The following is a 16,916-nucleotide window of genomic DNA, read 5'->3' on the forward strand; positions in this document are numbered from 1 at the left end:
ATTAGATGAGGGCTCGCTGATTAAGAATCATCTCCATTTTTACAAGTAATTTTGTTGAAAAGTATTGAAAATCGTGGTTATAAAAGTTGGATTTTTGACAGAAGTGGGGACAGACATTGAATGATGGCGCCAATTCTAGCTAGTGGCCGCTGCTGAACTAACTTACCCCAAATTACTCCACTTTAAATCTTTAATAAAATAATTTCCTCACAATATTATTGCAAAAATGGAGAAGAGTGATGAACTCAGTGACCCTTCCTCTATTATTCCTCCAAATGCCAACTCGAAATACTTTATTCTTTAAAGATGAGAAGAAATTTACGAAACCCCTTTTTGACAATGTTTAAACATTTTTTTTAATAATTATTTATCAAGATTATGCAAAATTCCGAGAAGAGCCACTGGCAGGGTACCTTCCTCTATTATTTCCAAAAAATTACAACCTAAAATATTCTATTTTTTTCAAATGAGAAGAAATCTACAAAACCATTATTTTTCTCCCGGATGCCCTTAAAAGAAGAAATTTTCTTTAACAAAAAAAATTCTGTTTAATTTTTTCAAAAAATTTCTTCTACACGAGGAACATTTCTTTGTAATAATTAAAGAAAAAGTTTTTTAAACAAAGTTGAAGCTTTTTTAAATTAAAAAATATTTTTTCGGATTAAAAAAACATTTCTTATTCGAATCTATTCTAACCTAATGTTTAGAGTAGGTTAAATTAATTAAAATTAATATCCATTTTTCAAAATAATAGAAAAATTTTTGTTGAAGAATTTTCTATTTTGTTTTACTACTGAGAAAATTGTATTGAACTGTAATTTTAAATGACCTTAACAGGGAATAAAAAAAAAAGTCGATAAGTTTCTTTTGTTGCCTTGACAAGAAGCCAATAATACTTTAAAAAAATGAAGTTCTGTTTTCAAAGTCGAATTAACTGCAACAGCAATATTGAGAAATTGAGAAAAAAAATATAAAGAATTGGTAATTTGATGAAAATCTATAATCTTCTAGAAGGACGAGTTTGAAAAATATGCACTATAGCTTTAACAATATCTGTGATTTAGGGGAATTTATTTCAGAATTTTTCCTTACGACATATAATCATACAAATTGTTTTGAGTTATTCAGAAGGTTTTTTCAATTTTTATATTTCTTCGATTGATTCTTCATTCTGGTACAGATATGTTGTTGCCAAAGTTGATTAATTTTAAAATACAAAAACTTTTGAAACGAAATTCTGATGTTAAGAAAAATTCACTTGTTTAAGATTTAAACCAACACAATGAATACTAAAGCTCTAATTTACCTCTCAGTTCTCTTAATTCAGCACGAATTGTGCTGCGCTACAAATTGGATAAAACATTTGACAAAGTATATTCAAAAAGATGCATACGTAAAACAAGTGATAATCCTAAGAGGCAACAATGAAATCGATAAAATTTTCAAGATAAACGATGCCCTGTCTGAAATAACATCTCGATTTCCGAGTATAATTATCAATTTTCAATCAGATGCAGATGATATATTTTCAAAATTGATTATCGGCGATCCTCAAGAAGCGTTTTTTATCATAATTTCTGCCGATCAGAATTTTAATTCTTCTCTTAAAATACCATTGAGCCTCGTGAGTAATCTTAAACCAAATCGATCACGTCCGAAAATTCTTCTCATTTTCTCGAAGCAAACAAATTTCAAAGGCTACGACATTTTACTTCGACAAATCTGGTCTCATGACTTTTTGGATGCTACTGTTGTTTCAATTTACACCCGAAAGGGTAATGTGAATTATTATCTTCAGAAAAAATCTCAACTAATCCGACTTCACTATTATAATCCACATACAAATATTACCAGATCTAAAAAATTCTCCTTGGAAGTCCAGTGGTTTCCAGATAAAACTCTCAATCTTCATAGCTATAATTTGTCCGCAAATATAATAGATTACAAGCCTGAACTTTTTGTAACAATTGATCAATCAGGTCGTCGAGAACTTTCAGGATTAGGATGGTCAAAATTAAAAGCTTTATCAGGAGTAATGAATTTTCGAATAATAAGGAAATATATCAAAAAATGGGGCTATTTGAATTGTGAAAATAAATACAAGAGCACTGGTGTATATCTAAATTTGATAAGTAAAAAATCTCATTTTCTTCCAATGGAATTTCAGAGATTCGCAACAAATTGTCAGAACAAAATGTTCGAATGGAGTATAGGAATTACAAAATCCCATTTATGTTTGGCTGTACCCATTTTTACAAAGGAGTCATACACATTGAGTAATTATTGGAAACTGTTAAATCTATTTAGCCTTCTTAGTTTACCTATGATAATTTCGATTTGCTTGCAAATAGTTCAGATTGAAACTTGCGATCTAAAAATAATTTATTTCATTCAAATTATACTAGGATCATCGATACCGCATGAACCTAGGAAATTACAAGAAAAAATTATTTTTATCTTTATGATAATTACATGCACACTGTATTCGTCAATGATTTATACAGCGTTTACAGATGTTGGTTTGCAAAAAAAAATAACCTATGCATTAGAAACAATTGACGATGTAGTATCGTCAAATTTAGATATTAAAATGAGTGTGAATTATGATCGTGTATTGCGAAATGCCGCATCACCGAATCTACTGAATTTACTGAATAAAGCTGTAAAGGTTAAACGATCATCTGCAAAAGAATGTTTGGAACAATTAGTCACGAAGAAAAATATCGTCTGCGTAGCATATTCGTCACATGCTAAATTTTTATTACGTGATGCCAATGACAAGTGTCTTGTACCAAAAGTGAAACTTTTGGAAAATCATTATCTCTCTTATTCTTTAAGTCAAACAGTTTTACCTCCAAGATCTCCTTATGTGAGGAGGATTAACAGTATATTGCTAAAATTTATCCAATCTGGAATTACTGAAAAATGGAAATCTCTACATAATAAGATGAGAATGTCTAAAAGTGCTGTCATGAGTTCTCACTGTTTTAACAAAAATGAAGAATCACAACAAATATTGAAACAAATTTTTGTCATTCTTATCGTTGGATATTCATTTTCAATTTTAATATTTTTTGCAGAAATTTTTGTTTTCTGTAGATAAGTACTTACTTGCACTGAGAAAAAAAATTTAGTGTTTGCAACAAAATTGTTTGATTAGGCAATTTTGGTTCTTGTAACCAAATTTTGGTTGGCTGAAACAAAGTCGTAGAGTTATCTCAACCAAACATATGGTTAGGCCAACAAAATTATTTGGTTGAACATTTTTAAATTCCAACCAAAATTCGGTTACGACAACAAAATAATTTGGTTAACACAACAAAATAATTTGGTCTAGAAAACCAAATGATGGTTTGTTATCCTAACCAAAATTTAGTTGCGACAACCAAATAATTTGATTCGTTCTCAGCTCAAAGCTTAAGAGAACAGTTAGTTTAAATCTCTCACAAGGATGGGTAGTCCAATGGTCAGAGCTCCCGATCTTCAGTTTTAAAACAGAGGATCGATCCCAGGCAGAGATGAGATTTTTCAAAGACCACAAATATTTTAATTGAATAAATATAAATTCAATGTTAAATTGATACTAAATAAATAATGAAAAAAGATAAAAATAAAAGAAATAAGGTAGAATAAAATTTTTAATTTTACAAAAAAAAACTGTTTGTTTGATCAACCAAACATTTTTGTTGACCTAACAAAAAAAATTTGGTTGAGCTAACCAAACATTTTTGTTATGCCAACAAAAAACACTCAACTAAATTTTTTGGTTGACTCAAACAAATAGTTTGGTTGCTTAAATACCAACAAAATTTTTTTGTTGGACCAACCAAATTTTGGTTGCTCTGACTAAACATTTTTCTCAGTGTGAAACGTAAAATTGTTTCACCAATTAAAAATTTTTATTATCATTTAAATATTTAATTTTTATATTTATTTTTCAGTTAAAAAAAAATTAATTTAGTTCCACAGAAGAGGATTTTAATAAATCCACTGTTTTCCATTCATGTAAATTTCATAATTTAGAAAAGTTAATTTTTATACCTAATCTAGAGAATTTAACATACGCCTCGTTTTGCAAACGTCACACTCGTATAATCACTCACTTTACGCACTTGTATCATAAATAACTGTTTTCAGTGTATTATTGAAATTTTTATCAGAGCCCAAATCTTAGTTTTAAATATTTGCTTACACTCTACGTTCATTTTCAGAGATAGCTTGTGTTTCAATCTCACATTAATCGTTTAATTTAGAAATTAAATTTTTTTTCACCATAAACTGATATTGTATTTAAAGTTTATTGTATTTGTATAAGTTTTCAAAATAAAAATATTATAAATGTTAAGAATAAAGAATAATTTCATCTTTTAGCCAATTTTAAAAAAAAGTCTTGCGAAATGGGATTTTCTGTGAATTCCAACATTAGAGATCTCTCTGAGTATTTTCTAACAAAAATTAAAATAATCCATCGGGCTGTTTAAAAAAAAAATTAACTTTTAGTATTTCGATCATGAATACTGTATACAAGCACCTTAGAAAAACGTACTAAATCAAATTTCATATCAATATCCATAACTACTTTATAGTATTTTGGATCGCAGAATCTGAATTTGATATTAGATTTAAGAAATTCAAAATGGTGGATCCAATATGGCGTCAAAAAGTATAAAAATTGTCCAGATTTGCTTGAAAATCAATACTCGGGGGTTTTCAGGGTCGCTGAATCTGAATTCAATGTCAATTTTAAAAAATTATAAATGGCGGATCCAATATGGCGAACAAATTTTTTTAAATAATCTAGATTCGCTTGAAAGTCATTACTTGGGGGTTTTTGAGGTCGCATTTTTTAAAAAAATTCTACGTAATTTTATTTAAATATTTCTTTCATTTGAACGTTCAGAACTTTTGGCTCATAATAATAGTCTAATTTTATTTGAATGAAATAAATTTTTCTCAGCATATTCCATTGGTATATGTATACATACAAATATAGTTAGTTTGAGACGTGTATAGGTAAATAAATACAAGGCAAGTAAAAAAAAAAAAAACAGAATCTCTGGTATTTTCAACGAAAGAAATAAGGAGGAATTTGTATTTAACGCACTTTGTAAAATGTATAATTGCTTTTTCGCTATTCTTTGGAAAATGAGTTAACGGCACCCTGTCTTTGCAGTGGTTTTAAAGATATATATATATATACCAGTGAAGTATATTATGTTGGTTCACATGCAGGTGCGTATATAATCAACTTACAGTTCAAAAGTGGGACCCTGCTGTTTCCCTAGGGGCCCCAAACCCGCAATGTGGGACCGGTTTTTCTCTCCACTCACATACGTTTCGATCTCTTTTTTTTTTTGCCTGTTTTTGTAAGTCCCCTGGTCTTGCTTTCTCTATTGGGCCTCTAATAGTTATGTGGTCCCGTCAAAGCTTGCCGCCTCTTGTTACTTCTAACACCCACCTCTTCCCTTATGTTCTCATATATAATATACATATATATTCTCCTTCTCTCAGGAGCGTAGACTCTTATTGAATTGAATATACAATATATAAATTCTTTGACCTCTTTATAAAAACACGTAAACTATTATATTTTCCATTCAATATTTATATAGCATTTATAATATATGAATAATATATATATATATATATGTACTTGACTACTATTTATATATAAGAAAAGACATGTCAACAAATTTATTTTCTCATGAAAAATAATATATTTCTTTACTTCTTTTTTAGGTTTTCTTGTGTTATCACTTTTTAGAATGAAAGTCATTTTTGGTACCAGAGTCTAGAGGAATTTCTTTACATTTATATAATTAATTTATTTATAATACCTATTATTAATTTTTAATTATTCATTATTTCTTTAAATATGCATTTTTTAAAAATAAATTTTTTTTTGACAAAATATTAATACTCTGTCAATCGACAGTCATTACACAGTATGTAATGACAGTTCACTGAATATTCCCCTTTAAGCACAACAACTATAAACTGAAACATGTCTTTGTAAAATTAATTAGTTTAAAGTTATTTCCTTAAATACAATAATAATTAAATGACCTATGTGTCCTAAATAGGTCGATCTATCGAAAAAAAGTGCATCAACGATTTTGACGTGGAATTTCCTGCTTTATCGATTTCCGGCATAAAAAGTATGTGGTTCCATTTAAAAAAAATGAGTTGACCTTGAAATGACCTAAATTAGGTCATTTAGGACAAATTCAAGTTTACCACTGGATGTCCCCCTGTGAGCAAAATAACTTTTGTCTAAAACATTTTTTTGTAAAATCAACTGATTCAAAGTTATTTCGCCTGATAGATTAAAATGGGACACCCTGTATATGTCTATAATGTTCCACGAGAAAAAGGACCTTAAGGTCATGTTACACACCCACTAATTTATTACATTGGAGTGCAATGGAAAAATTCAAGGTCATCTAACATAACCTTAAAGGCAGAAAATTTTAGTTTATAAGTGATATATTTTAGTCATTATTTAATCTTGATTAAACGTTTATTTTAAATTATATAAAACCAAAATCAGTTTCTATTGAATATTTTGTATCTAATGAGAACATAAACATCAATGCTTTTTGATAAGAATTGATCCTCTATGTTTATTTTCAATCCAAAAATCACAAACATAACCTAAATTTTTTTTTGCCTCTAAAGTCCCATTTTTAATTGAATTTTGATATTACTTTCTCGTGTCTTTTTTCACAGTTAAATTTCAATTATCATTTAGGTAAAAAACAATTTATAATTAATAAGAATAAAAATAATAATATAATAATTGATGTTATTTATTTTAATAGAAAATATATAAATTTATTTAAAATTATAAACAAAAATTTTATTTAAAAAAGAAAAGGCACCGCAGTATATTTTTATTAGTTCATTATGGTTTCGTAAGCATATATTTGTGAAGAAGACGATTGATGGAGGACAAAAAATGTTGAATCACTTGGAATCTTTTAAAGTCAGTCTGATGTGTGTCTATTTGATTTTAAATGCGTCGAGTCACACGCTGATGCGATGCTCCTTTTATTCTCTTTTACTCTCGACATCATATATGTCTAGTATACATATATATGATACAAGCGAGATATCAATTTACAAAACTAGCAGACCCACAAAATATCCTAATTGAGCTTTTACACGGACAATTTCTCTTATATATCATTTTTGTTGTCATTAAAAAGTAGTTATTTGTATTTTATACTTTATAAACTTTCTAAAAAGTAAATTAGTTTATTTTTCTAAATACATGTACTTAGAAAAATAAACAATTTAAAAATGAAATTTTTTCGCACAAAAACAATTGGAAATATTAATAATAAAAAATAATTTTTCTTTGAATAAAAGAAATAATAAAGTTAATAATTAATTGAATTAATTATATTTTTATTTATTTATTTTTTTTTTTTTTGTAACATGTCACACCTTTAATTGAGAAGAGTGATTTGATTTGTAAGTAAGATTTAGAAGTATATATGTAGTACATTGTTGTTAAGGATGAGAAATCCGGGTGATTGATGACAATTTTATCTGATTTCAGACGAATGTTGGTCCAATTCTCGTTTGCATTAATCCTTACACGGATGTTGGGAATCCCTTGACTCTGACGAGTACGAGGGCTGTGCCATTGGCGCCCCAGTTAAATAGGGTTGTTCAAGAGGCCGTAAGGCAGCAATCAGAAACTGGTTATCCTCAGGCAATCATTCTCTCAGGTAAATGTCCCGATGATATTGAGTTAACAAATTCTCATCGAAATTTGAATTTTTTTTTTTTAAAGCGCAAAATATTCAGTAACTCAGTGAAAAAATTAATTTATTTCAATTAATTAATTAATTTTTTCACTATAAAATAACTATTATTAATTTAAAAAATTTTAGGAACCAGTGGTTCGGGTAAAACTTATGCCTCTATGTTATTATTGAGGCAACTTTTCGATGTTGCTGGTGGTGGTCCTGAAACTGATGCATTTAAACATTTGGCTGCTGCTTTCACTGTTCTCAGATCTTTAGGTTCCGCAAAGACTGCCACAAATTCTGAAAGTTCACGAATAGTGAGTAAATGGAAATTAATTCTTTAAAAGATAATGTTTCTTAATATTAAATTACAAACATTATTTTTAAACTAAATCTTAATTTTAATGAAAAAAGGGACACGATAAAATTTCATGACATTTTATTAATGAAAAAATTAAGTAATATAATTTCAAATAATTCGATTAGAAACACATGCCCTTAATATTATTACAAAAGTAGGAGGAAAAAATAAATAAAAATTAAATTTAACTACATTAAAGAAGTTACATATATTTTTTTAATTGTTACTAAAAAAAAAGGTTAAATAAAAATTATTTCATTATTCTAGGGACATTTTATAGAAGTACAAGTAACAGATGGAGCTCTTTATAGAACAAAAATTCACTGTTATTTTTTGGACCAAACGAGGGTCATTCGACCACTGGCAGATGAGAAAAATTATCACATTTTCTATCAAATGCTAGCTGGTCTCTCACATGATGAACGAGGTAACTATATAAAATCTTTAAAAGAAAAATTTTAATAAGCACTCTTAAATTCTTTAATGTTTTTTTTAAATGGAATTCATTGTACCGTTTCTCAAAAATTGTAACTTTAACTGCAGTAATATGTTAAAAATTAATATAAATTTTTACTATACTTTTACTACACGCATAGTAAAAGTAATAATATTAAAGATGTCAATTAACAATTTTATAAATATATAAAATTTAATTATATTAATAATTGTATATGATTTAAAATTTTTGTAGTTAAACTAAATTTGGAGGGGTACAATTTAAAAAATTTGAGATATCTGCAACAAGGAGATACGAGACAAGATGAGACTGAGGATGCTGTCAGATTTCAAGCCTGGAAAGCTTGTTTGGGTAAATTGAAATTAAAATTTCAATAACTAATTTTTATTTTTGCTCCCTTTACTTCAAATGAAAATATTTCTGCAGAAAATTCAGTTATTAAAGCTACGAAACTTGAATGATTTAAAAATTTATTAAACTCATTGACTAATGTACTAATAAAGTATGACCATTTTAATGTTTATAAATTCATAAGTTAAAAATAACTAACTATAAACTAAAATTAGTAACTTTTTACTAATAATTAGTTTTGTTTTTTTTTTACTAATTTCTGAAACAAAAAGTCAGCCACGATTTTACTAACAGTTATTGTTAACAAATTCAGATTCAGAGAGTATAATTAAACATTAAAAAAAAAATGAAACTTATAAAATGACATAAGTTTGAAAAATTATGATCTGTGATAATTAGAAGAGGGCGTGGTGTTAAGGGATGATACTAATAAATAAAAAAAAAATTGTAAATTTAGGAGTACTGGGAATTCCATTTTTGGATGTGGTTCGAGTATTAGCAGCTGTTTTAATTCTTGGAAACGTGGGGTTTACTGATGGCCCTGGAGTGGAGGTTGGAGTGATCGGAGAGAATGAGTTGGCATCTGTGGCGGCACTTTTAGGTGTTCCTCCGCCAGCTTTGTTGAGAGGACTCACCTCCAGGACCCATAATGCTCGTGGACAGCTTGTCAAGTCGGTCTGCGATGCCAATATGGTAATCACTATTACTATTCAACTTCAAAGAAAAGTATTTAAAGCCAACATTTAAAAAAAAAATTATTACAAAACAACATTTCACAACTATTAATTTTATAATTCCTAAATCGATATGTGTTTGCAATGAATTTCCATCTTTTTTTATTAATTATTTTTATTAATTTCAAAAAACGAAGGTCTTTTAAATTTTTGCTTTTTGTTTGTCCTGTATAGTCAAATATGACGAGAGATTCGTTGGCGAAGGCTCTATATTGTCGAACTGTTGCCACTATTGTTAGAAGGGCCAATAGTTTAAAAAGACTTGGTTCCACGCTCGGAACTCTTTCTTCCGATTCAAACGAGTCTGTTCATAATCAAGCTGAAGTCACCAGTCAGCATGCTTCTACTATTGGAAGTTCAGCAGGTATAATTAGGAAATGGCATCTGAAAATGAATGCGACATTTTAATTTCAAATATATAGAAAAAATTGTTTTTTTAAATTATTATTGATAATAAATGATAGGTTTCTTTTTTAATCTCAAAAATATTGTGAGTACTAAAAAGGACCAAAATGAAATGAAAAAATGTTTCCCTGATATTTCTTGCAACTTCACAATTTTGTAATTTTTGATCTTCCGAACAAAAAAAAAAAAAAATAAATAAATAAATGGGAAAACACAAGAAAAGGAAGAAATGAAAATTACTGAATTTAAAATTCTCGAGAAAATTCATTTAATACCGCAATAATATCAGCATTGACAATTTTTTTATAAATTTATTTTTTATTGTAAAATACAATATTGAGAATTATATAGAATATAACATCTGTGGAAAGAAGAAGGAAATTTATAAAGTACAATGAATATAATTGTTTTTAAGGTGGTACTGGTTCGAGAAGTATGACTGCTTTGAATAATGCAGTTAGACATGCAACAGATGGTTTCATTGGCATCCTAGACATGTTTGGATTCGAGGATCCAAAACCAAGTCAACTCGAGCATTTATGTATAAATCTTTGTGCCGAAACAATGCAACATTTTTATAATACTCACATTTTCAAAAGTTCCATTGAAAGTTGTCGAGATGAAGGCATTCATTGTGATGTTGAAGTCGATTATGTCGATAATGTCCCTTGCATTGATCTTATTTCATCTTTGGTAAGTATCAATTTATAAGTGATTCATTATTTTTGATCTTCTTTACTTCAATTATTTAACAAATTTTTTAACTAAAATTCTTCTCAAAATTAATTATTTTCAATAATTTTAATGAAATTCTTCACAAATTCAATTATTTTTTTAAACTATTTTTCAATTCAAAATTCTATAAAATTCAATAATTGTTTAAAATTAAAAAAAAAACAATCAGCAAATAAAATTAACAAAAATGTCAATTCAAAATTACTTGAAATTCAATTATTTTTAACAATTTCAACTGTAACTCTTACAAAATTCAATTATTTTTAATAATTTTAATATTTCTTTAGAAATTCAATTTTTTAAAAAAGTTTCAAATAAATACTCAAAAAATTGAATTGTTGTAAGAAATTTAAAAAAGAAAAAACTACAGCAGTTTAAATTTGCAGAAAATTTATTTCAAATTTAAAATCTTTTGCAATTAAATTATTTTATAAAAATTTAATTAAATTAAGTTATAATAAAAAAAATCGACTAAAACGCCTTTTTTTCGCCTTAAAGTCGATCCGAGGCCTAAAAATTTATTCCGTGAATATAGTTCTATTAATGCTATTTTTTTTACTGATTCATTTAATTTTCAATTTATTTTATTTTTATCGTTCAATTTATTTCTATTATACTTTTATTTATTAATTAATGTTTGAATAATTTTTTATTTATATTTTTTCTTTATAATTAAATTACTTAATTTTTTTCTTCAAATTGTAAATTATCAGAGAACCGGTCTCTTGAGCATGCTCGATGTTGAATGTTCAATACGAGGAACAGCAGAGAGTTACGTGGCAAAGGTAAAGGTGCAACACAAGCAAAATCCAAGGCTTTTTGAACCAAGGGCTGTTGACTGTCGATCATTTGGAATCCAACATTTTGCTGGAAGAGTCACGTACGATGCTTCTGATTTTCTAGGTAAAAAAAAAAGGAAAATTCATTAAGTTGTATTCTAAATATTCTGTTATATTAGGTACATTGAATAAAAAATGCTCTAAATTTAAAATTGTAAAATTTGAAATATTGATTTCTTCTCTTTAGATACGAATAAAGATGTTGTGCCAGATGATTTAGTGGCAGTCTTCTATAAACACACATGTAATTTTGGTTTTGCAACTCATCTATTTGGAAGTGAACTGAAAGCCCTTTATGCAGGCGATACTGTTCCTCGAGGAGTGAGCTTTAGAATATCTCCTACATCACACACTGATCTGTAAGTTTACTTTTCATCTAAAAAAATAGAGATATTTTTTTTGAATTTATAAATGAAAATATTTTTATTTTTCTAAAATACAATTTTTTTTTTAAATACTCTGTATATAGCAGGAAAATATAATTTAGAATCTTGTTAAAAAAAAGTTTAGATAAATTAAAATACTCGTGTTCGAAAGAATATTTATGAAAATTATTTATAAACATACGGTCAGAGTCCATTTGTACAAAGAAAATACAAAAAATTTGTGAAATAATTTGAAAAAATTATTTTTAATTATAAAAAAAGAAAAAATTGCTGAAAAATTTTCCAAGAGTTTTTAAAATAAACTTTTTACAGCTTGAATGGCGATGAGCCCATTTCAACATTGACTCAGGATTTTCACACACGACTGGATAATCTTTTGAGGACTTTGGTGCATGCAAGGCCTCATTTCGTTCGTTGCATAAGGAGTAATGCTTCAGAGACGCCAATGCATTTGGATAGAGGAGTCGCTATGCGCCAAATTAGATCTCTTCAAGTTCTCGAGACTGTAAATTTAATGGCAGGAGGTAAATGAATGTAACACACTCGTGAATAATTCTCGTGTATAAAATTTTACTTATTCTTTTTTTTTTTGTTGTTCTTATATAATTGTCAATTTAAAAAGTGTATTAATTATTTTATTAATTTTTTTTCAGGATATCCTCATAGAATGAGATTTAAGGCATTCAACGCTAGGTATAGACTGATAGCACCCTTTAAACAATTACGAAGGGCTGAGGACCAAGCGGTTGAAGATACAAAATTAATTTTACAAAATGCACAACAAATGAAGAGTAAATTTGGCGCAAGCACAAGTTGGGCCCTTGGCAAGCGACATATTTTCCTCAGTGAAGGTATTCGACAACAATTGGAAAATCTCAGATCTGAGACGAGAAGAAAAGCTGCTACTAATATTCAGGTGTGAATAATAAATATATAATAATTATTAATTTTAATAATTTTTAAATACTAATTTTATTTGTAGTTTTTAATTTAAATTTAATTGATAATAAATATTTCAATTCAATTTTTAATATATAGTTTTTGATTGTTATTACAGTCTACCTGGAGAGGTTGGCGAGTGCGTAGACGTTGGCCTGTTCGAAGAACAAACATGACTTTAGTGTCGAGTTTGGGTCAGAAGAAAAATTCTCAACCGCCATCAAGTAATACGGGCACTATTCAAAGAAATGTGACTCTTGGTTCCGTTACCGGAAATGGAATTCGTCCGAGACCTCAACCTATCACAGGAACACCACCTCCTGATCCTTCGGAAAAATGTGCTGATCAGAAAATGATTCAGCAAACTTGTACTCTCTTTGGATTGGATTTGGTAAATTTTTTTTTTTCGTTTCTCAAAAATATCTACATATATTCGATATTGTGGAAGGAAAAATTTGTAAAACTCGAAAATATATTTATGGCATTATTTTTTTTTTTATTTTATTTTATAGGAACGTCCTCCACCTGTTCCGCCAAGTCGATCTTATACTGTTACTGGAAATACGAAACTTGGGTATCCTCAGACGAGAGTAATGAAGACACCATTTCCTGGTAAATATTGATTACTATTTGGTAATAAAATAATTTAATAAAATATTTTTCATAAAAGAATTTTTAATTAGGAATACTTTAGTAATGTAATTAAATTTCAATAATATTAATAAAATAATATTGAAAATTTTTTAAACAAATATTGCTTTCTCATGGAGAAAGTATCTTATTATTAAAAATTTACGATTATGATTTTTACCAAATTTTTATTTATAAAATATACCTATAATTTTATTTTATTTATTATAATTATTAAATTTATTATTCATAAAATTTATTTATTCATTATTTTATTTATATTTTTTTTTATTAATTTTATTTATTTATCTCAAATTATCTCATTTATCAAAATTGTCCAATTATTATTTAATAAAATTGCAAAATATTTTTATAAACAAATTAAGAATTAGTAACAATTAAAATAAAACAAAAATAATTACCTCCTCCAACCATATTTTTTCAAACTTTGAAATTATTATCAAATATTATTTATTATTTTTTACAAGTAATTTTTTATAAATAAATTAGACTAAATTATAATTTGTTACTAATTCTTTTTTATTTTTACATAAATTTAAATATTTCTAATTGCTATAAAACCATAAAAAAAATGAGAAAATATGAATGATTATATAAAAGTTTCACACAGAAAAATAAACATTATGGTATGATACAATTTGACAATTGTTTTTATTTTAATTTTTTCCCAACCATATAAAATAAAGAAAATAAATATTTTCAAGCCTTTTACCATATATTTTAAAAAAAATTAAAGTATTTTGAATTTCGTTTTAAATATGAAGAAAAAATAAATTTTTTATTTTGTTATTATTACGGAGAAAAATATCAAGACTTTTTATCAAAAACACTATCTATACTTATTTCGTACGCGCTCTACCGTCAGTTTTTGGTACGACAAAGCACTGTAGTTCTTTTCAGTGTTCTGCTAGAAAGTCCTAATATTTTTCTCCCGTGTAACTTGATTTTTAAGAGAGAAGAAAATAGAAAAGTAGAAAAAAATTGTCTTTTTTTTAACGTAGAAAACAATTGCATTTATTTTTAGAAGGAGGCGAAGGTGAGGTCGTTCTTTTGAAAGGTGAGACAGTTCTTGTGGTTGGAGCTTCTTCAAGACGTGGGCACTTACTTGTCGAACACAACAACATTACGTTACACGTGCCTTACCAGTTCATGGAATTGAAACCATGCAACATTAATGTTTAAGTGTTATTTATTTTTCTTCTCTTCATCTCTAATACAAAGAAAAAAAAAGTTGATTGGAATTATCCAGTTTATGTAAAAAGAAAAAAGAAAGAAAGTTAAACATTTTTTTTCTTCTTTTTTTTCATTTTTCTTTTGCTGCCGATGAATTATTGCCATAAAATAGTTTTTATACAAAATAATCGTTCTATATAATATATAAATATATAGAACGTCGTATATTCGTTCTGAATTGAAAAATTAGGATTAAAAAAAAAATACAAAAAATTTATATTTTATGAATGTGGTGAAAATGTTATTATTATATTATTATGAACGCTCAGGTAATTGATTGAAAATCATCGCGTCTTTCCGTGAGAATTTCACAAATTTGTTTTATGATCTTTTCAATTTGTTTTGTTTATTTTTTTTTATATGTCCTTTGTTATAAATCTCGCTCAAAACCCAAGTTTTGTCTTCCATTTTATTTAAGGTGTAGCTTTAAGTAGATTTTTAAAGAATATTATAAGGGAAAAATCACAATATTCGTGGAGAATGACATTTTTATATATGTATATTTTTTTCTTGTTTCCTTTATTGTAGGGTCTGTCAATTTGTATCTTATTTAGACGTTTGTGATTTTTTCCCAGAATAGTAAATATATATGTGTGTAGCATTGAAATGAATCGAGAACATAAAAATTGAATAGACAGATTATACAGAGAATGCCAATAACATTCCTTATATTAAATATATATACCGGTGATGTGTATTTAGTGGGTGCTACAACGAATTTCATATTTTTCCTGTATTTCTCTTGTATTATTATTATTTTCTTTTTTCTACTTCTTTTTAATTTTATTTCAATTTTTTTTTTTTTGTTAAACCTTTTTCGTTTATATTATTTTCTTTCCCTTGAATTTAATTTCAAATTTTTACTTCATTTTGCCATGTAATTTTAAAATGTTGAATTTAATTTTTTAATTATTTTGATTATTACTATTACTATTACTAAAAAAAAGAATGGTAAATTAAAGATTTGTAATTAATTGGTAAATAAAAAAGCATAAAAGGTACCGGTTCTGAAATTTACCTAAAAGGTATTATAACAAACAGTATTTTCTCATCTGTCATTGAATTCTTAGTGCCAATCGCTAGAAACAAATTTTAATTCATAATTTATGTCTATGAACTCAATAATATTGTAATTTGTCATTAATATAATTATCATTTACAAATTATTATCATCATCGTCATAATTATAATTTCTCCGTAATTACATAAATACGAAGGTAAAGGTGAAGGATTTGTAGATACGTGCATTCGACTAATTGTAGGCAAATCCTATTTCTCTCTCTCTCTCTCCCTCTCATATTTTGAATGCATTATTACTCTCAGAAGTAATATATTTGCGCTTTCGAGGGCTTTGAAAAGCTCAAGAGATTATTTGTACATACAAATTTCACGATACGTGTTACCTACATTCGACGAAACATTATATTTCCATTCCGAGAAAATCTATATCAAAGCGAATTTTACTTGATTCTAAATAAATTAAAAACAATTTGTTAAAAACATAAATTGTGCTCTTATATATTATTTTTGAAAAATTTTTAAATTTTAATGCAAATATATTTTCACTGTATATGGAATCAAAATTTAAATTAACGAGAAATATTTTTCGTTGATGAAAATTAATTTGCTTTGATAATGAAAAAGATTCTAATTGTTCAGGTTACACAGAATCATTTGTAAATAAATTATATCCATTTATCTATTATTGGTCAATATATTTTTTAAGATTTAATACGATTTTCTTCATTTCCTCATTTATCAAATACCTTTAAATATATATCAAAAAATCAATGATAAACTCAATTTTAAAATTTTTTTCAATTTTTAATTAATCTTTTTACACCTTGAAAAATGATTATATCTTTCTCGTAGAAAACTAATAATTTTTTTTCAGCCCCGCTCAAATGGAATTCGATTTTCAAATGCAGACTTTTGATTATCCAGTTTCGAATTGAAGCAATTTGAGCTTTTCTCTTTTGAGTTTGTCATAAACTTGTGAAAATAGTTTGATCCGAACTTTTACAGATATATATATATATATATATATATATATATATATATATAGACG

The 16,916-nt window shown here is 26.9% G+C and overlaps 1 protein-coding gene across 2 annotated transcripts in view; it reads left to right on the forward strand.

Annotated features, from left to right (window-relative positions):
- Positions 1 to 16,580, forward strand: part of LOC127290235 (unconventional myosin-IXb) — a 105,648-nt gene extending 89,068 nt beyond the window's left edge. For both annotated transcript variants that reach the window (XM_051318700.1, XM_051318702.1), the window contains 14 exons: positions 7,565 to 7,736; positions 7,902 to 8,074; positions 8,386 to 8,545; positions 8,810 to 8,926; positions 9,384 to 9,619; positions 9,835 to 10,024; positions 10,481 to 10,758; positions 11,514 to 11,703; positions 11,827 to 11,998; positions 12,338 to 12,549; positions 12,679 to 12,941; positions 13,083 to 13,355; positions 13,477 to 13,576; positions 14,640 to 16,580. In XM_051318700.1, the coding sequence (XP_051174657.1) occupies positions 7,565 to 7,736; positions 7,902 to 8,074; positions 8,386 to 8,545; positions 8,810 to 8,926; positions 9,384 to 9,619; positions 9,835 to 10,024; positions 10,481 to 10,758; positions 11,514 to 11,703; positions 11,827 to 11,998; positions 12,338 to 12,549; positions 12,679 to 12,941; positions 13,083 to 13,355; positions 13,477 to 13,576; positions 14,640 to 14,797 (2,694 nt within the window). In that variant the 3' untranslated portion in view covers positions 14,798 to 16,580. The remainder of the gene's footprint in view (positions 1 to 7,564; positions 7,737 to 7,901; positions 8,075 to 8,385; positions 8,546 to 8,809; positions 8,927 to 9,383; positions 9,620 to 9,834; positions 10,025 to 10,480; positions 10,759 to 11,513; positions 11,704 to 11,826; positions 11,999 to 12,337; positions 12,550 to 12,678; positions 12,942 to 13,082; positions 13,356 to 13,476; positions 13,577 to 14,639) is intronic.
- The last annotated feature ends 336 nt before the right edge of the window (positions 16,581 to 16,916 follow it).

Source organism: Leptopilina boulardi, unplaced genomic scaffold (assembly GCF_019393585.1).
Source record: "Leptopilina boulardi isolate dan_hultmark-lab unplaced genomic scaffold, ZJU_Lbou_2.1 LbouV2_58, whole genome shotgun sequence".
NCBI classification, from domain to species: domain Eukaryota; kingdom Metazoa; phylum Arthropoda; class Insecta; order Hymenoptera; family Figitidae; genus Leptopilina; species Leptopilina boulardi.